Source organism: Telmatherina bonti, assembly GCF_933228915.1.
Source record: "Telmatherina bonti genome assembly, chromosome: 20".
NCBI lineage: Eukaryota > Metazoa > Chordata > Actinopteri > Atheriniformes > Telmatherinidae > Telmatherina > Telmatherina bonti.
The window spans coordinates 16364348-16389720 of record NC_136618.1 but is presented as its reverse complement, the minus strand read 5'-3'; the positions used below and the strand labels follow the sequence as shown (position 1 = coordinate 16389720).

At 41.1% G+C, this 25373-nt stretch overlaps 1 protein-coding gene across 1 annotated transcript in view; it reads right to left on the bottom strand.

Moving 5' to 3' along the window:
- Positions 1–1261: 1261 nt before the first annotated feature.
- slco5a1 (solute carrier organic anion transporter family member 5A1) overlaps positions 1262–25373 on the bottom strand; it is a 37283-nt gene continuing 13171 nt past the window's right edge. Inside the window, exons 3-10 of the mRNA XM_079259705.1 lie at positions 18451–18583; positions 18139–18356; positions 13089–13253; positions 8910–9108; positions 4527–4686; positions 3923–4164; positions 3775–3839; positions 1262–1852 (exon numbers count right to left, since the gene is read on the bottom strand). Of these exons, the coding sequence (XP_079115831.1) occupies positions 1395–1852; positions 3775–3839; positions 3923–4164; positions 4527–4686; positions 8910–9108; positions 13089–13253; positions 18139–18356; positions 18451–18583 (1640 nt within the window). The 3' untranslated portion in view covers positions 1262–1394. The remainder of the gene's footprint in view (positions 1853–3774; positions 3840–3922; positions 4165–4526; positions 4687–8909; positions 9109–13088; positions 13254–18138; positions 18357–18450; positions 18584–25373) is intronic.

Genomic DNA, 25373 nt, shown 5'->3' with positions numbered 1-25373 from the left:
TCCACAAAAAACATTAAATATTTTTAAAATGACAGAAAATGGTGTCAGTAATTTATAATTTATTTTCATTTACCTTTGTCTAAATGACAAACATGAGGAGGACGAGCTTATCTTCTGGGACAAATGTTTGTGCATTTAAAATAAATAAATAACTCAAATTAAATATATAAAATTAAATAAATGGTCTGGCTGGTGTACCTACACTGGCGCTCTGCTGCTCATTCTTTTCTATCAGGAGCGCAATGAATTCTGGGATAAGAAGATGCATCTCTTGTAGTCTTTGTTTTAAGCTTATCTGGAGCCAAACAAAGTGCGGATTTGAAGGGTGGACTCAATGGAGCCTTTAAATCGGGACAGGACTTGGCGCTTTGATGCATTCAGCCTACAAATCCGCAATTCGAAGTGTGCAGACCCTGAATTAAGACACAGTCTATATGTTCAAGTCTTGACAGCTAAATAACTACTATGTACATCTGATGACCTTTTAGAATGGAGAAACCATTGCAATGCAAAGCCAAAATGACGTATTTGTTCATCTGGCTTTGAAACAAAGGGAGGAAAACCACAGTTGTGCCACATTTTCAAACCTCCTGTCACATGTTTAGGTCTTACAGTAGCTTCAGCACATTGAGATGATTCTAATTTCCTTTCTCTTATTTGCCACTCAACATATAAATAAGATCATGATGTAATATGATAGCTTTTACAGACATTGTACCATTGGCGCTTATCTGCTTCGAGCTTGATGGTTACCATAAAGATGTTTCAAATGGCAAAAGCTGAGGGCAGCAAAGTGAAGCGTTGTTGCAGGGACTGGCTTTTCAGTAGCTAGCATGAGCCCTGACAGCTAGCTTTGTATTCTGGACTGGCCAAAACAGCCTGAGAGGCACTGTTAAGGGGGGGGGAAATGGACAATAGGATGCGAACAACTCATGTGAACCAGACAAGAGAATGGCGCAAACTGTCGTGGGAAAATGAGTGCACAAACAGGCCAACAACAAGGCGTGTATGAATTGCGCAGAGAAGAAATACAGAGGGAGCTGTACAGTACCGAGAGGGAAGGAGCTGTACACTGATTTTGCATAGGTCAGGTTAGTCTGTTGTGCTTTAGATGCCATGTTGATATAATGCCCCGCCCATTAACAGTAGCACCATGTAATCATACACCATCCAAACTGTGATGCGATAAGTGGCTGCAGCTGATGATATGCTCTGATGAACATGTCTTTCCACCTGTTTTCATGAACGATGAGCAGCCCTTCAGTTACGGTGGGCCTCTTGTGTCTCTGCCTGCCAGTCTGGCGTCTGCTTGGTGTAAAGTAGACACTGTTGTGCAGAAACACAAGCAGAAAGGCACATGTCACAATGAACCCCAGATGGAGGCTTGCGTGCTTTCAGACATGGGCGGAGCCTCTGTGATGATGCGGCAACAAGACGGGTGGAGTTATTGCTTTGAGAGAGTTGCACGGGCAACTGAGGCTGCTGTGGCCGCGGTTGAGCAGCAGGGCAACCGGGGGCTCCGGTCGGGGTGGGAGGAATACAGGACATGAGCGGGTGCGAGCGTGGCTTTTCTGGCCCCCAGCGTGACAGATCAGCTCGCTGACGGTGCCCAGCGGAGGCATGTGCTGGTGCCAGCGCTCGGCCCGCGCCTCCTTGTGCTTGATCGAATACCAGGTGAGGAAGATGAAGACGAAGCCGACGAACTTCAGGCTGGCGGCCAGGCCGAAGTAGACGAAGCGGAACGAGGTAACGTCGTACTCCCAGCAGGAGCCGTGCACACCGCAGTCCTGCTGCCAGAGCATGCAGGTGGTGTCGATGACAGCACCGAAGTAGATGGGCGTGGGTATGTAGGCTGGGGGAGGAGGAGACAGACGCCAAGTTAATGACTTCAAACCTTCTCTTTGCATTAGTTTCATCCTGGAAAACAACGCTCAGCTGGCTGTTAATAAGCAGTATTTTCCAACTGTCAACATGCCAACCTTGTGGCTTGGAAAGCTTTTGTCCTCACATGTGCACACCATTTTCAGACTGAGAGCAGCTTGGCTTATTTACATTTATGCATTAGTCACAACTGAAAATATATGAGGCATAAGATTTACTATTTATTACAAATTTCATTTTGTAAACAAGGTGATTTAACATTTCTGGAAACATTCTGCCATGATGTCACCACTGTCAGTCAAACTTTGTTACACAACGATTACACATACACTTCCTGATACTGAAGTGTCATTTTTAGCTGTAAATCTTAGGACTTCAAACCATTTTCTGCTATTTTTGGTCCACATGTTTTTTTTTTTAATGGGAAAAAAGTGGACACACATGTTGAATGTTACTCAGTCAACATTTTTTTTTTTTTTTTTTTTTTAAAGGACAGCCTTAGTTGTTAGATTACGAGGCTAAATTGATGCTCCAACAGATAAAGCATCATAAAGGTCACTCGGATTTGGTACTAAAAAGCCTTTTTATATGGAACACACTGATCAACAGAGCCCAAGCCTTTCCTCGTTTGCATATCACTCCCTGAAGTTGGGGTTTTTAGTAAAAAGGATATTAGCATTGAAACTAACAGAACAGGGAGTATTCATAAATTTGTACTTATTTTTCACCATTTACAGTTATCTATGCTACTATTTACCTACGATCCTCACTAAACCAACTCGGCTTATATTTTGGCACCATGATTGCAAAAAAGTTTTTTTTACTTTAATCTTTGCCATAGAGGACCATTACTCTTGTTCTTTATGAACATACAACTTTCTTTTCACTCACTGGTTTTTGCTTTTCCTGATTGGACAGTAACATCAACTTAACTTATCTAATTGCTTTCAAGTTTAACATGAAGTGGCTTCATCTTAAACCTCTTAAATAGGATATAAATGCCTGGAAAAGCTCTGTAGATTCCCTCACGTTAGAGATTACAGTTTACCCCACACAGTAACATTCCTGAAAAATTGCAGACAATTTAAGCAATAGCACTCAGGAGTTTTCACAGTTCATAAAATTGTCCAATTTCATTAGGCATTTTTTTTTAAAGCTTTTGATCCATACTCATAAAGGCTTTTTGTGTACAATCTACAAGTTATCAGTCTTCCTTAAAATCTCAAAAAATTCTCGGTGCATTTCATTTTTTTCTGTAAGCTCATTTTAATGACGTAACCATTTAGCAGTAAGAAACTCAGGGCTGCAGCACCTCTTTGAAACACTTGGTGGCGCCATTTAGCTTCATACTGACAAGAAACTTCACTGTAGAGAGAACTGGTCCTGAGATGCTCTCAAGGTGTGTAAGAAGACCGACACATATAATGACCTTCAGGCATTCAAATTCTTCCACACCCACCTGGTAGCCCTCTGTGCACACTCTGTGCTGTAGTTTATGACACGTGAAAGTGTCTTTTTTCATTAAAGAGTAACACTGAGCTAATCAGAGGCATGTTTCAGAAGAACCAGCTCACTCAGAGGGCTTTTCAACACATCTATCGACACAAGGGTTAGGAGAAGTTCACTGCTGCCGTGGATTTCTGCTCTCTGCAAAATTATTGGCTGTTAGCAAGCGGTAGAAGGAAGAAAATATCTTTGGGGAAGTGGATTAAAGACCAGCAGGAGAAGTGACGGCTGCATATGGTGTGCTAAACCCTAAAAACTACTTAGGAGGCCGTTCACAGTCTAATTACTAACAATAATTACAAACTTATTACTTCTCCATAAATGACACCTGCATCTTTCAGTCTTGGCTTAGTATAAACACAGAGGGAGGGATTTTAAGGAACATACCAAGTGTTCGGAGCAAAACGAACTGCATCCCGAGGGCAAAAGGCCTCTCTTGTTCATCAACAGACCTGAAGGAAGACAAACGACTTGCATGAAGTTGCTGCTCTGCATTATTAATGTTGGACTATAACGGACAGAAGTGTTTTCTCACCTGAGTGTAACGATGATGGCAGACGGCTGGGCGCACGCCGTGATGAGTGTGACAATGAAGAGGAAGATGAGGAAAGGGATGAGTGTGTTGCAGGTGCGGTCGCACTTCCCCGACATGGCGTAGCCGTTCTCGTTCAGGTATGTTTTGACGATGACCAGCTGGAGCTGGTTAACCTGGCTGCCAGAGGATGGAGTGATGACCTGTCGGCTCTGCACGCAGCCGCAGTCTGTGTAGTTCCTGATCTGTGCACAAAACCACAAAGAGAAACCGTGAGATCCACTCTAGAATCTAAAGGTAATCCTGCAGATTGGGTGGCACCAATCATGTGATGCAATCAGTGACCTTGACAAAGAATCTAAACATTTCTCTTCCTTGTATTGCCATCATTTCCTGTCTGGCATTGTTGCGGAGACACTTCCTGCACCTCCAATGTATCGGGAGGGGAACATGCAAAAGTATTCATATGTCAACAATGATTTAAGGTCATATTAAAGTTCTTTCAAACATTTTTCAATAATTCTTTGTGGAAATGGCTCATTTGATAGGAAAACAAAAAGAGTTCTGTGAGTATAGAGTATGCTAGTGTATCTGTGGCGGGCCTCACCCCGGTGCTGTCGTTGCCCACGGTGCTGCATCCAGCCAGACAGGGGTTGAAGTAGGTGATGCCATCAGAGCCACAGACCGGAGCGTACTCATGGATCCTGCAGCCGCAGTTCACATTGCAGCTGCCCGTCAGGTTCCTGTGGGTCATGGTCAGGGTCGGACTGCACACACAAACCCAAATTAAGAACAACTTTTACTCTTGTTTAGGCCAGATAAGTTTTAAAAAGTTTCTTGTTGTTAATCTGTGGTAAATAATCCTTTTTAATTAGCTTCAACCTCGCGCCGCACCGGCCTTTGTGATGACAGAGAAGCGGGGCAGAGGAAGCGACATCTCCGCCGGCTCTTTGGCCAGTGTGGGAACAGTCGCTCAAAGCCAAACACGACTTTGGCTTCATTTAAACCAGAAGCAGTGAAGCGAGGCATGGGTTTTTCTGGGAAACTTCACCCTGAGCCCTGCGGAACAGACGGGGACGGGCCCTAACAACACAACGGTCGGGAGTGTGGGGTCAATGCCTACACACACATCCAACACTAATTGGACCTCTCTCCCTGAAGGTTTCTAATCTAATTACACATTAGACAATTAGTTTTGTCATAGCGTATGACATGTTAGTAAATGCTGACAATATTTTTTCCCTTCATGACTCGTTTTCACAGTAAGTTTGTGAATGCGAGTTCAAACCTGCTACAAAAAAAGTCTTTTCTGCAGCCTTTTAAATCAGCAAACCATCATTTTGAACCGGATTTGCACTTTCTAAATTAGCTGGAACTGGGGAAGGACATTTGGGCTCGTCCTGACATGACAGTGACACATTCCTGACACTGTGTGTATTTGCAGATATGCAAACTGGCATCAGTCCTGATGGGATTGCACATGCCCTTTTCCAAGCTAAACCCCAGCCTCCACAGCTGCATAAAGAAGAAAAGAAAAAAAAAAACGAGCCAAAAGAGAATTGGCTTCATCTGCTTCATCAATGGAGACACTGAACAGGGAAAATGGCAGCAAACAAACCGACAACTGGAGAACATTAATAAGGAATGAAGGACCTGCATCCAAACACATAATCATGCATCGCTGTGCAGATATTTAAGATCATTACATAATCTTATGTCCGATGCCTCTCAGCTCCGACCTTACTTATCAGTCTGTCAGCTTGGCGGCAGAGCCACGTCTAGACCAGCGTGTGTGAGTGTAGTCACAAAGGGGAGATTTGAGCTAAACATTCCTCATGTGAGTGATTCACTGCAACTGGTGGTCGGTGCTGTCCATAACGCGGCACCCTACTAACACGGTCCTGCTGACCCCGCTATAAACACTGCTTCAGACTAAAACCACCGTCATTAATACACCAGCCGTGGGGGTTTTGAAGGCCATACAAGCTGTTGGGTAAAGAATCAGCTTGATTAACTTTGTAACGTGACAGTAAATTTCACAGCAGTCTCTAAGTTTTAGGCTCATTAGGACATATTATGACCTACAGATCTTTCTTGAGAGGTTTTTAGCAGTTAAACTGAAATATAATCATCAGGTTTCTTTTTCATTTCATGCAGCAGCAGATGTTTTATGATTTAGACCAAAGTCTTTTTCTACAAAGCCAGAATGTTGTTATAGACGCAGAATGGGGTTCAACTGCATCTTACTGAAATAAATGTATTCCTATAACAACATGGAGGCTTGATTTTAAACTCTAACTCTAGATTCCAAAGTAATCCCCTCTGTCTGACGAACCACTAAAAGTGCATGGCGGTGTGTGTTTCCTTGCCGAGATTTAGGAGTTTTCATTAGAATTTAGAAGCACATTACAATGAAAGCAGGAGCAAATTTATTAAAGTTTATTTCTTTGGTTTATAGGTTTTCTGGGCAACTGCTAGTAATTTTTCTGGCACTTAATGAACAATGCTGGGGAAGGGGTCAATGTCCTGTGTTTTAATCACTAACTGTTGTCAAACTGATGCTCAGAAAAGACCTAAACGTGACCTACTACAATGTTACCCGCTTCCTATCCAATTCAGCATCCATGCCTGAACGCTTGTTTGGCTGCTGATGTACACCGCTGCTACGTGCCACTTTTCTAAATGAATTCTTTACAGATTTCCATGGTTTTCTTTTCATGGTATTCATGGAAATTAGATGATTAATCAGAGAGATTAGTGGTGAAATCCTCCAAATATGTAGAATACTGCAATATCTCCTCCATAATGTAATAAATTGCTAATTAAACTATAATACATAAGATCCAGTCTCTTTCTGCAAGCTGGTAGTGTTCATGATCTCAAATGTCACATTTCCATCTTCAATAGTTGCTAAATATTAGTTTTTCTAGACATGCTTTACCCTCATAGTTGCACATGTGCACCTTTTATCACACAAAGATATTAATGCAAGCATTAACCACTTAACAACTATCAGGGGATTTTACTGAATATTCCATAAAAAATGTCCAATTTTGGTGCATCAGAAAAGGGTTTTCACAGAATCTAGATTTTTTTTCTTCATGATTATCATAGCCTAAAACATTCATGACAATATTCCTACAAAGAAAAAATCTTAAAACAAAACCAGAGGCTTCCCTGGTGAGGTATTCCAGGCACGTCCATGCAGGAGGAGACCCAAGGAAAGACCCAGAACACACTGGAGGGATTCTATCTCTCGGCTGGCCTGGGAACACCTCAGGATCCCCCTGCAGAGGTGGTAAATGTGGCTGGGGAGAGGGAAGTCTGGACTTCCCTGCTTAGGCTGCTACCTCCACAACCCAAAAATACACATACTGGACTGAGCTAATTTCACTAATATTCATACTGATATCAGGATTACTAGGGCTGTGACGATATGCTTTTGTCCCGATTTGATTTGATTCAGATTTTTTGGGTGCTGATTCGATTTAAATTGCGACTCTCACATTTCTTCGATATTGCTGATTTTTCTGGAATAAAAACAAACAATAAAAATGTACAAAACCTATTTTGCTCGTCATTTTTTCTTGATTTCAAATAGAAAAAAAAGTAATGTAAAAAAAAAAAGTAGCCAGACCATGATTCTGCTGCTATAATGCTCAAGGAGGAAAAAGAAAAAGATCAATAAAAACAATAAATATGACAAAAAATTTTTTATAATGGATTATTTTTATTTGGAAAAAAAAAAGATTTAACAAAAAAAAAAAAAATCTATTTTAAAATTGTGAAGCAAAAAATCCAGATATTAGATTTTTCTATTCAATTTTCCCACGCCAAATGATTACCATCCATACTGGTAATTTGGGACGCACCGGTATAGGTATTGGCTCAGTACCAAGTGTGTGTACTCGTACTTGACATTAATAAAAGTATAACGATACCACAACCGATACCTGATGATATGCTAGTCAAGCCAGTGCAGATGTGTTGGATGATATGCTTTGAATGTTTTTTAAAAGAAATAAATGCCTTGAATGTTAAAATATGACTTTTTTTGTACACTAAAAGCGAGATCTTTGTATCAAAAACACAGATTTATAGTTGTATTTAGGTCAAATGTGCCAAATCAAAATAAATCTTGTTTAAATTCTTAAATCTGTAATGTTATTATATTTGTATTGATGAGGTAACTTAAGAAAGTATGGGTCATTTATTACAACCTAACGAAATCTTACACAGTTATAACAGCAATAATAACCATGGTCACAATAATGTTCACATAAACAGATTTGGTATCGGCAAATATCGGTATCGGCAGATATTCAAAATTTCAAATATCGGTATCGGAGTATCCCTACTGGTAATGTATATCTCACACCACAGGAAAGTACTTCAGTCTCTTTTATGATCCCCAGAGAAAGCAGCAGAGTTTAAACATACTGTTTCCTTTTCTTATTTCTTTCTCTTTTTAACATGACGGTTTGTTAACATGACGGTTTGCTATGAACACTACGATCAGAATTAATCACAGTATGTGTGACATGCTAGTCAGCTTGCAGGGTCTTTCGCATCATCCAAGGTCAGTGTGTGGATCGTGACTCCACGCATCTGTGAATTTGTGTACGTGTGCTTGACGAGCTCCCGGTTTCTGCCCGCGGGGCTGACACGTCAGATGACTGGCCGTTAACTCTGCAGCCGTTTTGGTGTTGAGAGGCGGCTTCAGAAATAGAGGTGGCAAAGTGATTCACCGAGGCCCCTGAGCAGATGCTGGTGTTGCTAATTAATCATCCGCACTCCAACACGACACCAAAACACATGAGGATGATAGGAATGGTGACAGGTTCCTAAACTCACCCTCTTCTCAGAAATATCTACAAGCACCTCATGAAATGATTCATGTGTATTTCACACAGGATCTAAAACAAACACGTCACCAAACACATTGCTGTAGCTGCTCAGATTTTAAAATTCCCATGAAAATCCATCTCACCCTGTGGTGTAAGGTATGTTGATGCCTCCTAAATTGATGCTCTCGCAGCCCACTATGAACAGCGTAGAGAAGCAGAGCAGAGACACGCCGCTGCAGATCATGGCCAGCTTGGCCGACTCCCTTGCGCCAAGCTTCAGCTTCTTGATGATGTAACCCCCTAAAACAATCCCCACTCCGGCGCTGGGTACAATAATCACACCTGCAAAACGGAGAAAGAGAGAGAAAAAACTGGTTAGATGGAGGAAGTGCTGCAGACAGAAGCTCACAAGACGATTAAGTCATGAAATGTCAACACTGAATTAATTACTCAGAGGAATCGAAGCAATAAGCATGTGATGTGCGAGAGTTTTACCCAGATATACTCACATGAACACTATGTGAGGGTTTAATATAAAAGATTTTATATGGACTCGCTGAATAAAAGGAATGTCAATCTCTTTGTGACTTCCCCTAATTCACCTGATAAATGATTTCATAAAAAGACAGAACACAAATAGGCTCTGCAGTATCAATGCAACGCTGCAGGTTACCACGGAGTCATGCCGTGCAGGGACACGTGCTCTCAGTCCACTTAAGCCCTTCAAACTGACAGCAAAAGGCAATACTGGCTGCTAGCGGGACTGACCGAGTGCCAAGTGTCATCGTGCAAGAATTATGGTCTTGGGAGGCTGCACATGGCACATGGCAGCCCATGAGCTCGGCTACAGGCTCTCACAGTCGGGTAATGAGAAAGATGGGGTCAGTCAGTGGGGTGTTTCGGTCAGAGCGAGTACCAGCAGAGAATTTTTTTAATCTAAAAGTAATATCATCTGGCTTGTAGCTGCATCTTTTGGTGTGTGTGTGTGTGTGTGTGTGTGTTTGTTTTGAAAACACAGATGAACAGATGAAGACAAAGCCCACTCAGTGACAGCCAGACTGTGGCATATTATCATCATGTACGTGCATGTTAACTTGCCAGAACATGTGCTTTTCGCAAGATTAAGCTTTTGCACAGTAAACCCAGATATCAGTCAGAGATGTGCAATATGGCATGCACACCCACACACACTCATGAATGATATCTGGATTAATAGCTGTGCAGACGTTAATGCAAGGGGACTTTTAAGTGATGTATTAAATTGGTGTGTGTGTGTGTGTGTGTGTGTGTGTGTGTGTGTGTGTGTGTGTGTGTGTGTGTGTGTGTGTGTGTGGGGTCATAGTCCAGAAACCCTAAAACACAGGACTGTTGCACTGAGGATGAAGAGAAATTATCTGGAAAGTAGTGAAAAACAAAGAGATAATGATCAGGATAAATGGAGCATCTCTTGGTTGGTTCACCATGTGTCATCCAAGTGGAGAAAACAAGTAGAAAGCACATCAGCAACTGTAGGGAAACTGCTGCTGAGGGGGGCGTGTGTGATATGTTACAGTTCTATTTCTGTTCCAGCCTCTAATGAACATGTAGCAGCGGCGGCTCTTTAACAGGGCATGATACTGATTTAAAAAGTGGTAATTTGGCAATGAGCTGAAACTGCATCCTAAACATTTAATCTATCTTATTTTAATTACCCGTTGTCATATTGTAAAATACACAGCTGACATAGTTGTGGTGGGGCTAATATTCTGCATGATGAGTCAGTTTACAAAAAGAAAGTCCACCAACTGGAGAGCTGCTGAACACCAAACAGCCTCTGCATAAACGTCAGAAAGACCAAGGAGCTGATTGTGGACTTCAGCCGCCATTTCCCCTTTGCATAGCAGACACAGCAGTTCAGGTAATGTCCTGGTCTCGGCCTCCCAGCTCTGAGCTCTGACTACAGGTGTGGGGTGGAACGCATCCCGATGCAGTCTATCTCACTGTAGTGCAGCAGCAGCAGCGGGTGGTTAAAACAACCAGCATGAACCCCGGGTGCAGCTTTCCATCCACTTAACAACATCTACACAATCCACTGCAGGAGCATGGCTGACTTCACACCTCTCATGGACTGTTTGCCCTTATGAGGGAGACTGAGAAGCGTTGAGGTCAGAGCCTCCAAGCTCAGGTCCAGTTCCTTCCCTGAAGAGGTCAGACTTTCAACAAACACTTATCTTATAACTGAGACTATGTTTTAACTTGAACTTGTGGTTCAATTTACAGAAACACTCACACACAAATTTTCATTTATTATTCAGCTAAAACAAACCAGATTATCACAAGAGAAGTTCATTAAAAGTTCATACAGATTAATAATCCCGTCTTTAATATTAGCAGCATATTGTCTCAACATCTGCTACACAGACTGTCAGCCACGGATTTGAGAAGAATCTGACTTTACACCCCAATGATGACTGAAAATATCACTAATGACGACTAATGAAACAAAGGATTCATTTAAATCTAACATAATTACCTGAGTGGAAAAATAGCCAGAAGTGTGTGTTTGAGATTTAAAAAAAAAAAAAAAAAGAAATAAAATAATAATGATTTTATTGTATTATCTTGTAATTCACTGAGTAATTCAAGCATTTCCATAAGAATCAAATGCTCAGCAGAAGTCATGAACCTATGATGCTCATTACAGAACATCTCTCATCTAGAAAAGCCTGAAGGATAAATAAAGCATTTATTATTGTTTTGCTTGAACATTCATGAGATAATATTAATCTTAGGAGCTCCTAATTCAGCTGGATAGTTACTTTATACAGGTAATACTATGACCATTATATTGTTTTTACCAGCTATCTTGCGTTACATATGCTTATTAATGCTGATTGGTAGCATGAAGCGCAACATGAAGGCTCTTAGCTGCTCAGTGCTCGGCAGCACTTACCAGCTGGATGCTAACATCTTCTGCCACTTGGATAAATAGCCTCACAGGTTTGATGACTAAAAACAACTGCATACTGCATCAAGAACTCAGGTAATGGCAAAATGTGAGAAAAACAAAAGTAACAGATTAAAAAAATAATTTAAACAACAACTTTGGGCACATAGCAAATCAATATCCAATCTCCCCTGCTGTGTTTGATGTGTGGTTCTCTAAAGGTCAATCTTAAATTTGGGTTTTTAAATGCCAGTTTCTGTTGCTTAAAACTATCGAAACCTAACCATACAGAAAAATAACCACTAGATATAGATCTGTTTAACTGACATCAGTCCCACTGAAGGACATCAAACCAGCTTATTTCAGCTTTCAAAGAAAGGCCAAAGTCTGTCCATCCACCTGCTTCTTTGAGGAAGCCCTCTCCTTCATGCCCACTCCTCATCATGTCCAACCATCATCACATTCTTGTGAACTTGGCAGCATTTAGGTAGTCATGGCAACTGCACCACCCGTTTGCCCTTACCCTTTGTATCCTGGCAACAGGCACATGGGATGCTGTATATTTCTGTGTCTGTGCATTCTTTGCACCAACCACAGACAACATGGTCACACAAAAACAAGAACACACACTGTTTTGCTTTCAAACCCATAATTGAGTTTTCAATCACTTATTACTGTAATAATCCTGCTACCAGATTAGTTGTGCATTAACAACACTGGCTTAGACACGCGAGGGATTAGACTGTCTTTGTGCATCCCATATATTGTATGTGGTGTACAAAATCCAGGCAGAGCAGAAGGTTGTTTGTGTGTGTGTGTGTGTGTGTGTGTGTGTGTGTGTGTGTGTGTGTGTGTGTGTGTGTGTGTGTGTGTGTGTGTGTGTGTGTGTGTGTGTGTGTCTGAGTCCACAATATGATGACTGTATCTTACAGTCAATAGAGAATTGTGTATTACAGTCAGTGGATGTAATGAAGGTTTATTGCTGAATGAAATCCTGCAGGGCTCCATGACTCATTACAGTTTCTTACTTGTGAATCACTGCATGCACGAGGAATGGTGAGAACAAATCTCAGCCCGTTATTAAAAGAATAGCTCTGAATTGTCTGGATTTGAAACAACACAACTTGGAAATGATGAAAGACACTTCTTAAACATTGTCCAAAAAACGCCATGATGTTAAAAATAGATGTCTTCATAGACAGCTGGAACCATTTAAACCATACTGCAGAATATCCTTCATCACAGACTCCCACACAGCCTTGATCATGGTCCACGAGGGACTGTGGCTGCACTCCCTTACAAGCAGCTCAAACTCGATGGACTGTGCTGCAGCGCACTGACATTTCACAGGCAGCTTTAAACATCACATACTGAAACAGCATGAAAAGAGACTTACCTGTGTATATGCTGGCGTTGGAGGCAGGGATGCCAAACTGCGATTCAATAAACTTGGGGATGAATGTGATGAATGCCGTGACAATGGCACACTCAGCTGTGTAGGACAGGCTGACAAACAGGAAGGTCATGTTGCTGAGGATTCTCAGGGCTGCCTTGGGGAGGTCTGGATCAGAATACAAGACAAGACAGTGCGCCTCATTACTGTCGTGTTGCAATTAATACACTGGCAGCATCCTCATTTTACTTTATCTCACAAACATAGTGCTGCATTTGCAACCCAAACAACCCGTATGTAACAGCAACCAATGGTGATATCAGTGATGTTTACCTGCACACATAAATAAAACATTCTCACATTAAAAATATCCACTCAACTGTGTCTTATTAGTCCGAGATAGCATTCTTGTTTCATGCAAGACTGCAAAAAAACAAAAAGAAAGAAAACAATGCCTAGACACACAGATGCTCCACAATTCCTGCAAAGAACACTCAGATTTGTAATGAACATTAACTTCAACACTGCTTTCTTAATTGCTTGCCTGTGTCAACATTTGATCTCTTAGCAAGTTTTAAGAAACTGCAGAGCAAACACACGGATCATGTGCATCTGTGCTCCACAAAGCAAACTACAAATGGAGCCTAAATGTCATATTCCTTATTTTAAAACCATAACAAGGACAAACATGCCCTTTATGTCTGCTTTAGGGCTTTTTTCATGCAGTGCGGTCACCATGATGCAGAATGTCACTCAAAAGTCATGTGATCCAGTTGTATGTACATTACTGCTGCAAGTCAGAATTAACCTGATCCAGCTTTTGCAGCAGCGCATTGTTGATAGCAACTAAGAGGGGGGTGGGGATACACTTAAACATTAGTAAATCCATGGATAAAAGCATCACTGACCCAATATTTGTTTGGGCTTAGCTTCTTACATACAGGCACTGCACAAGGCCAGATACTTGCATGCTATTTTGATTTACATATAGCTAAGTTACCAACATTTCTAGTAAGTAAGTAAGTAAGTAAGTAAGTAAAAATTAATAAGTATTTCATTTCTACATCATGTCCATGAACAAGTCAGATAACTTGTGTACTTTAATCAATGCCAAGTATGTCAAAAATGTATCACTGCTTTATGCAATGTTCCTGCTAAGAAACATGTCAACAGAGACAGCATTCACCCTGCCAAGGCTGAAGAAAAATTCCTGGATCCTCGCACACCCAATGTGAATCACCACACACAAAGCCAGGCCATGCCTCAAATTTATATAAATCAGTCTGTTTCCTTTCTAGTGACCCTACTCACAAACAACATATAAGCTGCTGGCAGGGTAATCATTTCACCTATGAAAATGCAGTTCTGGATTTTGGAAGAGTTTGGATTATCTGGTTACGTAAAACATGCAAGTCTGCCAGGCTAATTAGTACAACTGTTGCAGTAAGAGCATTTTTTTCAGAGCTCTCCATCTGCAATGCTGCTCTACATCCAGCATATCGCAATTCTGGAAACATCTGAGTACAGTCTGAAAACAGCTTCATGTTCAAACCATTCACCTGACGGAAACCCCGTTTTTTTTCAAAGATTCTTTTAGATTATTTATTAGGAAATACGGAAAAGCAGATAAATAATAATAATACAAAGAATAAAGCAAAGGCCTAAAGCAAAATTTTGGTGCCGATTCTTGGGGTCATGCTGCCCACAGACAAACAGATTTTGGGTAACATTAAAGGCAGGGGTGGATTGTAAAATATTATTGATGTTAGTTTATCATCCACTGTGAGATGGTATTTGAAAAAAACTATTTCATGGTTTGTTCATTTTTTTAAGCCCTTTTTTCCTTTTGTCAGTTTCAATTTTTCTAAGTTAAACGTTCTATGTACCACGAGCTGCCACACAAATTTAAAGCAGGATCAATCTAACCATACCCAATGGTCCATTTAAAGTCAGACCAAAGCATTTGTTAGTTTGCAACCTTTCTTGGATCTTTCCTCAGGTCTTTTTCAGTCAAACAGGCTTTATCTGCCTAGTGTCTTGGTCTTCCAGATCCTATTTCTTTTCTCATAATAGCGTTCAATATTGAGCACACAGACTGAAATGTAATAGATATTGTTTTCTGCTTTGCTTGGAGACTTTTTTTTTTAATTTAAAAGGAACATAAAAATGACCAGACTTCCTTAAAATGGTAAAATTACCATTTTCTATATAATGTAATGCCTATATGGAGATAATTCAACTATCACAGTTTTTAATACTAAATTCGCTGGTGCATATTAAAGTCCATTGTGACAAGGCCAAGGTATATGATTTCACGAGCCGTTTGGCAGAATGAGGATCTCCACAGCCCACAGGGAGCTCACATTCAAGCTGCTACTTTTCTACATTTCTCATGCAGTTTGGGCGCTTGTTTACTGTTGGACTGTAAAGACAAAGACCCAGAATATGCTGTTGTTTAGTTTACTCAGGTAATTATTCATCAGTTTTGAACTTCTTTAAATAAAAGCAAGTTAGCCCTGATTAAATGTTGACAAAAAGATCTGTGTGAACTGAAGAGCAGCTAAATCACAGCAATATTTTTTATACATTAATAAAAGAAAAAGTAATGTTTCTATCCTGATAAATTATTATTAATAATTAAAAGCAGTGCCATTTAAGTGGAGGCAAAGTTTTTTTTTTTTATCACAAGTCATACATTTTAATTGTGGATCTTTCAGTGTGTGTGGTCTGTCATTACTTCCAGTGAGAGTCAGCTCATTGAACTAAGCTCATACCAGCCGTCTCCAGTTTAGTCCTGTGTGTGCACACACATTTTAAACTAAGGCTAAGGAATCGTGTTATCATGTTCTAATCATGAGACCATCATGTGCTTACGGGGAAATGCAACAAAGCTAAGTGGACACAAAAGCAAAGGCAGGAAGAATGTGAAGTGGATTATTACTGCCTTTTATTACAGAGGATATGAGAACACCAGCCTCACTGCATGGCACGGAGCCTCGATTAGAGGATAGCCGTCCCGGCACCAATTCAGCTGATGATGTTGTAGGTGGGGAAATGTTCGAAGCATCTGTCAGAGTGATCCTAGATCAAAGGTAGGAATAAAAGGGTGACACTAATTATTTCATTCTTGGGAGTCGGGCTGTAATCTTGTCTGGAAGGGAGACAGATGGCCAAGTCCTGCTGGCATCCACAGCAGCTGCTCTCCTGATCAGACAGACCACTGGCTCACAACAGTTGCCTTTTTGTTGGAATTTGACTTGGTGAAACAAGTTCTTTCATTTCCAAATTTTTCTGCTTCTGACCAAACAGGTGGACAGAACCGTGGCGGGTCGGGCTAAGAGGTGGACGTGGTCAAATCTAAACGAAGACAAAAGGTTTTGGAGGATTTACAATTGAATCATTTTAAAGCTTTACTTGAGTTACTTTAAAACTGCTGGATGTTTTGTCAATAATCATCAAAAGCAATTTTATAGAAAATTAGATGCAACTAAGGTGCAACTGCTCCTTTCTGTGATATCAACTTAATAAATAAGAACATTAGTTTTGAACTTGGGTCTTATTTCCCTTCTATAAGAGTGTAAAATATCAATAGTCACAAAAGTCTTTGGCAGCTGCCCTCTGTGGTGCAACTGCTAAGATAGTACAGTTGCGAGCAATTATCTCTTTTTCTTTTAATGTTGTGAACAATTATCTTGTGAGCAATTCTGACCCCTTCAATTGCAATACATACACACACACAATGTAACATCTTATTTGTAGCTCTTTATTTTTCCTTCTTGTCAAAGCAATTTCCTTCGATCTGGGCTTTATTCAATTAGTTTTGAGCTAATCCAGACTGCTTCACATGGCTAGCTGTGTTCAGCACAAACCAAGAACTTCAGTTTGAACATTGGGTGGAAGAAAGAAGTGAGCTTTGAATCTAAAGGTATTGCAGCAAAATAGATGAAAATTCCAGCTAAAAAGACTGGATTTGCATTTTTTCCCCTGTCAGGTAATTAATCACTTATTGAAACGTGCCACTTTGTCAGCAATCATTTTTCCATGCCCCTGAGCCGTTCCAAGGGAAATGCTTTACACAGCACATACACAAGCTCTCGGGAACATTGATAATCAAAAGTTTGTCCCTTTGATGTGTATTACTGAAAACATTCAGGGTTTGCATTTTTTTTTTAAGTATTTGCTTGTGATTTGAAGGGTATGAAAAAATAGCTTTCTGAAAACAGCCAGTTCATTACAGTATATCCTTTTACAGTAAGTGCTGAATTTGTGCAATAGATAACACGCACACCTCAACTGAAGGACATGCACTGTATTAAAATACACTCTAGCGCTGAAACACCTGAGTCTGCGAAACAGGCCGTAGTTTGCACAACAGCCCAAAACATCCTGCTGAGACAAATAAAACAGCAGCTGAGCGAGCACCAATCTGATGAAGCTAGAACGCCTTCGTGGTTTGCAAAGTCTGCATCGCCAAGACAAAACCGTTTTGACTGCTCTGGTTGTGCACATAAGCATTAATTTATGAGTGTGCAGCCATGCTAAATACATGCTGGATTTTGCCAGTTTTAAAGCGAGGGGTAGCAAGCACGAATGCTACGTTTTTGGGCTCTGCTGCACATCCTGTCAAGTCCTGTGTGTGGAAATGTGATGGGAGTCCCCGGAGAGCTCATTTAGGAAGAGAACCAAGAGCAAAAAAGAGATGGGAGGAAACACTAGTGCAGAGTTGCGTTTATCCGGGGAAACCGGGAGATTCCTCGTATATAAAATATCAAGGAATATATTTTGAAATGTTTCAGCAGCAATGCAACTCCCAACTTATGCAAACAAAACACTTTGTTCACCAACACAGTGATGTTTACCCCTTCATTAGCAGTGTGTGTAGACACTCCTACATAAATCAATAATATCTTTAAAGCAGATCTCAATGAAGCTTCAATTATTGGATAAAATCACTAATCCTCCGCTTTAATAGGATTATAGCCTACATCAATGCCTCACAGTTGCTTTAGGATACAACACTTTCAAATCCATAAGCGAGTTTGTCACGTCTTACCTTTGATATCTTTTCCAAAGCCCATGGATGATGACACATTTTGGCCTTTACAGCTGGACTTTTCCTTCATCACGTCGTCGTCACTAGACGCGTCGCCTGGTGAGCCAATCTTTTTCTTCTTCCTCTTCTTGTGGCGTGGAGGCAACTTTTTGGGGAAGGCAAACATGGGGAAGATCACTAGAAGCATGGCTATGGCACACAGGAGGAAGCCGCTCCACCTGGTAGAAAAGAACAAAACGGGTCGCAAAGATCAACGCACAAGGAGCACACATAAGGAAACATGTAGGCGTGCAGGTGCACATGCATATTTACCAGTTGCCAACAAAGCGAGGGTCATTCTGGTCAATGTTCACGACAGTTTTGGGGTCGACGTAGAAGCCGATAAGGACGCCTCCCAGAAGGTAACCAGCTGCAGGTCCCAGGGCTCCCATTACATACATGATGGCTAAAACAGGCACAGATGCAACAAATTAGGATCTTTGACCATTTACTAAGTTTTTATAGATGTGAAGCCTAAACTTACAATGTAGACACTTTCCACACCTACATATTCTTTTTCTCCACTCTTTCTTCATGAGGGCTCTTAATGACCCTCTCTTTCCCACGACCATTTAAAAACCACACCGACAAAAGCTGTTCATTACATCTCATTCTTGGTCTACCTTAGGACACCTGCATGGGGAACAGTGGGAACTCTCCACAACCCCAGAGGTCATTTGGAACAGCTCTTGAAGCTTCTGTAACAGCTGACTGAAATGCTCCAGAGGTCTCATGTCGACCTGAGGGCAGGCTAGCAAACCTCAGTGCGAGTAAAGGTGAAACATTAACCCTCAAGAGGGTCTATGACCATCACTGAGGTGAGCCAATGCTCCACCGCTTTGCCGCAGGGAATGGGAAAACTCATTAAATTTAGATAACCTTAGCTGGACAAGTGGAAAAATCTCCTGCGGACATCCAGCAGAGACGCAAGTCAAAGCCATTTACCAGTCCATATCAGGGGGCAAACTTTCTATAATTACACCTGGAACATTGTAGCAAGCTGGGAATGTGTGTGTGTGTGTGTGTGTGTGTGTGTGTGTGTGTGTGTGTGTGTGTGTGTGTGTGTGTGTGTGTGTCACAACTTGTTTGCCAAGTGGAAGGATTAGCACTTTCTGATTATTGCATGTTTGTGTGTGCGCATATGCTTTCAAATGTTTCTGAAGGTGCCAATATTCTCACCCACACAAACCTCACAATTAGATTTTAACAAATAAAAAAAGCTACGAACCACAAGCTTCTGCCACTCACCTCCCACTTTCACACACAAACCCTGAAAAAAACGTGGTTCTGCACCTCAATTTCTTTCTGTAAGTTGTTTTCTTCTTCTTCTTGGATGGCTCTAAGCCCCATCAGCAGTGTGTGTGTGTGTGTGTGTGTGTGTGTGTGTACACGTGCAAGCATGCCAGTGTTTGTGGTAATCTGTTTGGCAGCAGAGGCAGCAGGTGTGTTGTGTCCAAAGTAGAACTCAAATGTCTGATCTCTTCCGAGACCAAAGGAACACATCCTCCTAGTCAGATTACATAAGATTTGCATGCATGCACACATGCACACACACCTCTTATCCAGCAAGTTAAGTCTGCTTTAGCTGGAATCAAGTGTCTCTGCTGCCAGGCAAACTTTTACGTAAAACGCTTCCAGTCATTTGCATTTTTTATTTTCGAAACCTTCCTATTTTCACCACAACACTCAAAAAGTTCATCCTTTCCTCTCTTGATGTGGCCAGCCAAGGACAAAAATGCATGCTCTCTCTCACAGAAAAGCTCCAAGAGAATATTGTATCTTAATCGCTGCTTTCTTGCACAAACACGATTAAAGAAAAATGTAACTTAAAAACACTCTCCAACAAATCCTCTTATCAGCACATAGCACACAACTACACATGGTTCTGCAATACAAAACAAAGAGCTTCCAAGGCTGTTTATTCTGTCTTTCTTTATCATACATACCTATCATACATGAAAACACGTGAAACAATGACAAGCTTCACGTTTCACATGTACACTACACATAACTCCCATTTTTTTTCTTTTGATTGATTGATTACATGTTTGTAACAAGCTTCACGTTTCACATGTACACTACACATAACTCCCATTTTTTTTCTTTTGATTGATTACAAACATGTAATCAATCAAAAGGAAAAAAATGGGAGTTATGTGTAGTGTACATGTGAAACGCGAAGCTTGTCATCGTTTCACGTGTTTTCATGTAACTATATGTTTAAACAGGAATCTTGCAAAAACTCAAAGTTTCCATCAGTTTGTGGCAATAACTACTTTTTCTTTTTCCTTTCTTGCATATCAGATATCTTTTTTAACTCCTCACCCTCTCATTTCTCATATCCTGCTGCCCAGAGAGTCAATTCACTGCAGCAGTCAGGATATTACCTTCTAGAAATAATAAACACTAAATTACAGATGGCAAGGATAACAAGAGGTCCTGCCTCATTATCTTAAATTTCAAAATCAAAAATGTTTCACAATGAATCAAGCTTAGGTGCTATGTGTCATATAAAACTCCAAAATAGACAGCAGGATAAAAGATGACGAAACGCTACTTTAGCTTAACACATTATTTAATAGATGGCAGAAGGTGCGGATTGAATTTTGATTGATCTCCTCATAATCCTTACTGCTTAAAATCTAAAACAGACCATTTTAGTGAGGTTCAAGCTGAGTGGTCAGTTCATTAACTGACAGATAAATGTGGACATTTTTTGAGTTGTCTGTTTTACTCAGATGTTTTGGGGTTTTTTTGCCCGAAACATAAAACACCATAATAAAGGCACACTCTGGCCAAAGTCAGATACACCAGGTGCATCCCCTCAGTCAGTTGCCAGGCAGAGGTTAACCTCCGCATGGTCCTTTGGTTGCCCTCCAAACTCTATCCTCCAGGGATAGCCATATTTTATCCCCTCTGGGTGATTGTGTAACTCCGTCTTGCCGTTCTATCCATCATGTTAACGGTGTTCTGCCCTGCTGGAGGACAAAGGGGGTTATAAACTGTGCCTTACACATTGCTCTACTCTGTCCACTTGGCAGCGAACAGGGATAGTTTAGGATCAGCAGGTTGGGATGAAGGAATTGCAGGGCCACATGCAGCCTGAAGGGCGGCCAGGGCAGAGCCGACGGATTGAGGAATATGCTGGCACTGCAGCGGTGTTCCATCACAAACAACACGCATGCTGTGGATGGCAGCAGTCGCTGGATTGCAGGAGGTGAATGCCAATGAAGAATGCATGGCGTCCACAGGCTTGCTTAAATTACGCAATAGACCTTCACCAGCAGCACATGAAGGACAACATATTATGGAGTTTTTATGGCTTTCGATACACATGGAGGTAATAAACCAGGAGCTCTCCTTCGCGGCTATTGGCTTTCCACTCATCCTATACAAAGGAAGCTAAATTATCTCTCTTCCCAATCGTTCCAACGTTTAATGTCATTTAACAATTGCACCCTGACCATGTTCTGTGCATTAGACATGCATGGAAAGACAGATTGGGGATTAAGTTGTGCAGCATGCGTAAGAAAAGGAGAAGGAAAACGAACATAAAACCACTGAAAGACTAATCAGAAATAACTAAAAATCAGTGGCTTCAGAGTCGTAAATTCTTATATATATGCACATGTACACGTGGCAGATGAAGACTAACAGCATGGAGGGATAAGGTTAGAGTTTTATAGTGCATCATTGACCTCAATTTAGTGTTGAAGCTCGAATGTGATGGATGAATACAGCAGTCAAGCAGAGAAGGATGATGATAATTCAGAAAGAGAAAGGCAATAAAGTGAGACGGGACGAAATAAAGAAAAGCTGATTAAGTCAGCAGGCAGGGAGGGAAAGCAGGCAAGGAAACACAGGCATGCTGGGAAGAAACAGAACCATATCTGAAAGCAGAGAATGAAAAAAACAGAGAAATGGAAAGAGAAGAACTGAAGCTCGTGGTGACTGATCCTGCTGTGTAACTGAGTGATACAGCTTGCTCAGCAACATCCCTCTTATATCTAACCTTCAGGGACCATTGCTGTTGTTTTCTCTGCTTTGCCTCCTCCACAATCTGCAAGAGCTCCGCTCTTCCAATGACTAACTCTGAGCTTGTCGAAATGAATGACAGCAAGACAAAAAAAAAAGAAAAAATACATTAAAGTTAGTTGAAGTTAATGTTTCTTATTTAAGCCACCCTGTATGGTCATCAAGGCACCCAGCTGCTTCCACTGCCAGCTTGGCCAAGACTGGAATTTTCAGGCTACATGACAATAAAATGGCGTCAGCAGCAGACCCCCCCACCCCCCCACCCAACCTTTGCTGACCTTCTGTTCTCCTCACCCGTCAGCCGTGACAACGAAAGCAGCAGAGAATGAAGGAAGGGGACCAAGAACCTGATGATAGGGGACATTGCATCTAATGGGGCAGCTCCTGGTGGTCAAACTAATTGCCACATATGAACGACTGGAATCACTTACATGCCTGAAAAACAGACAGGATTTGCAGAAAACATTGAGGTTAAAAGGTTAAAATTCACAGAAGCTGAAAAATTATCAGAGCCAGAATGACCTTATCACATCTGCTAAAAGCAACACAAGTAAGCTCTCCACACAAGTGCATTGCAGTCCAGTATACAAAGTGTGTATGCTGGATTACCATATAAAACATCACCAGCCTTCAGTACGGGCCACAGAGGTGTGAGCCTGGATCTGTAATCTTTGTCCACTCTTTGGCTGGATACTGTTTAAATGAATCATGTTGCACTTTACCAGCTTATTAGCCTATAAAGCTCAGCCAGCCTTTAAACAAGCCTGGGAATGGAAAGCAGGCAGCAAAAGCGAGACCTTGAATAAGTCTTCAATGCATTACGTGGGAGCTGTCTAATTGTTAAGATGCAATCACATTCTCTCCTCACTGCAACGACACTTTGATTTATGTAGCATGCATCACGCATAACCTTTTCGTTCTGGTCTGGGATAATAATCCATTTTCACACAAGCTCCATGACAGGAAAAAAAAAAAACTGAATGAGCTATTCTGCTTTATTCAATAACACCAGCTTAATGCGATGAGTCAGTACAGACTTCAGAACTCTGATTTGCTGCACTGTGGAGTCCAGCTCCATGCCTAAAGCTGTTTGGGGAGTGTAGCCGCAGGTGACAGCTATATGATAGATGATCCATGCGGCTGCTGCTGTTAGAAAGAGAGCAGCACTGTTCTATGTATCCCTGTGTTATGGAGATGAGTCCAGTCATGTGACGTTCCTCGCACAAGAGGCGGGGTGGGGTGGGGGTGGGGAATAGAGGAATGACGGCATTGTCATGACAACCTGCTGACATTGCTGTTTGGTTACAAGGTTACAAGTCTTAACCTTACAGTTTTACCCAAAGGGCATGCACACACACAAGCACATGCACGCTGGCACAGAAAAGTGGAACAAAACACATTAATATGTATTAGTTTTCTTAACAATGCACAGCAAGAATGCAATGTTGTAAATCACAGAAGCATGTTTTTGTTAAATCTATTTGCTATGACCTGATGAGCCTCTTTGTGAAGTGTCAACTTCTGAATCCCATGGTGTGAAGGCTTTAACGCCTCAGGGTTTGAGACTGTGCATGTTCCTGCATTAGGAATTGAAGGGATAATAAAAAAAAAGAAAAAAAAGAAAAAAAAAAGGTCAACAGCAGTACTTGTAAAGGTGCTTCCTACAGAATTTGAAAAGTCGGCAAAATAAATGAGGTGATGTAGAACAAGAGGCAGAGAGTGAGGACAACTGAAAAGGAGGGGCATTTAATGGCAGAAGATAAGTTAGTGGTAGACAGAAGTGGAAGTTATCAACAAGAAAGTTCTCAAATAAAATCTGGGTAAAAATAATCAAATTAATGCAATTTTGCTTTAAATTTATTCAGATATTAAGACATGAACAGGCAGGAACATGCACAAAAATAGAGTGTACATACAATCATAGTGTATTGTTTGGGTGGCACAGTTATAGGGGACAGAGTTAAGGCCCATTTTTTTTTATACTCTAAAGACGTTTATGAACCTTCAGTCAGTCTCTTGCGTCTTTCACGAGCATAATTTCATCAGTCTGCTGAGAACTCATGAAGCCATTCCCTGAAGCAGCAAGCGAAGTGGTCCCACTAGAAACCATGGAGCAGTTACAAGCAGTATACCAGACATGACAAAAAGAAGAAAGCAGCAGCAGCTGCAGTGTATTTAATGGCAGCAGAGATCATTGTAGTCTACTGTGTAATGTCCCTTTCTGAGGATGTAGGATATATGAGAGTAGCGATGTTTAAAAGTAGATATCTTTCTGCCGCCAATTAGCATCTTACCTAAATAAATAAATAAATAAAAGTCCCAGCACCGTCACTAATCTGTGACAAAAAATTGTATGGTTGGAGAACCACAAAAAGCAAGATTTAATTACACACTTCTTTCTCAAATCATATTTAAATTAATCTAAAATTTGAGGCAGACATAAATAATATAAAGCCTGCATTCTTCTATTCAAGTCACGTTTGCGGGACAGTGTGATGCAGGATGTAGGGAAGATTTTATGGATTAAGTCCAGTAAAGAGCCTTTATCCTGCTGCACAGTCAGAACAGGTACAAACCCAGAGCTTTGTCAGGCTTTCTAAAGAGTATTAAGAGCAGCATCAAAGTTGTTCTGACTTGCAAATCAACATTCAGGCCACCCATCGAGCTTTTGTACCACTTCACCTCCAGGCGTTGCTTTAAAAACCCTTTAAAACAAAGACATTACAAGCCACAAGGGGCAATAAGAACTTGATCAGCATCTGAGGGCCGTCCTTGACATCCCACCTCTTCCTATGATCTGTTTCTGTGTAGCAAACTACAATGCAGCGACTTTCATCCTCACCCAAGTGGTGTTTAGTTGAACTACTCGATCCAAGGTGAGATGCATTTATAACGCAATTCTGCTATCTGATGTTGAATCAAAACTTCAGTGTCCAACGGCTCTGTCCAAATCTTTGTCTTAAAGCAGTGAAGTGGTATGCTTATTAATGTTTCATGTGAGCTGCAATACTTTTCATGCAGGGGTTCCCCATGCACACTTTGCTAAATCAAATATTTTTTTAAAAAAAAAAAAAAAAAAAAAGGGAGAACAGAGGGGTTCTCTCTATTTTTAGATGCTCCCTTGACGCAGGAGAAAGCCTGAGGTACTGTAGCAAAACAGC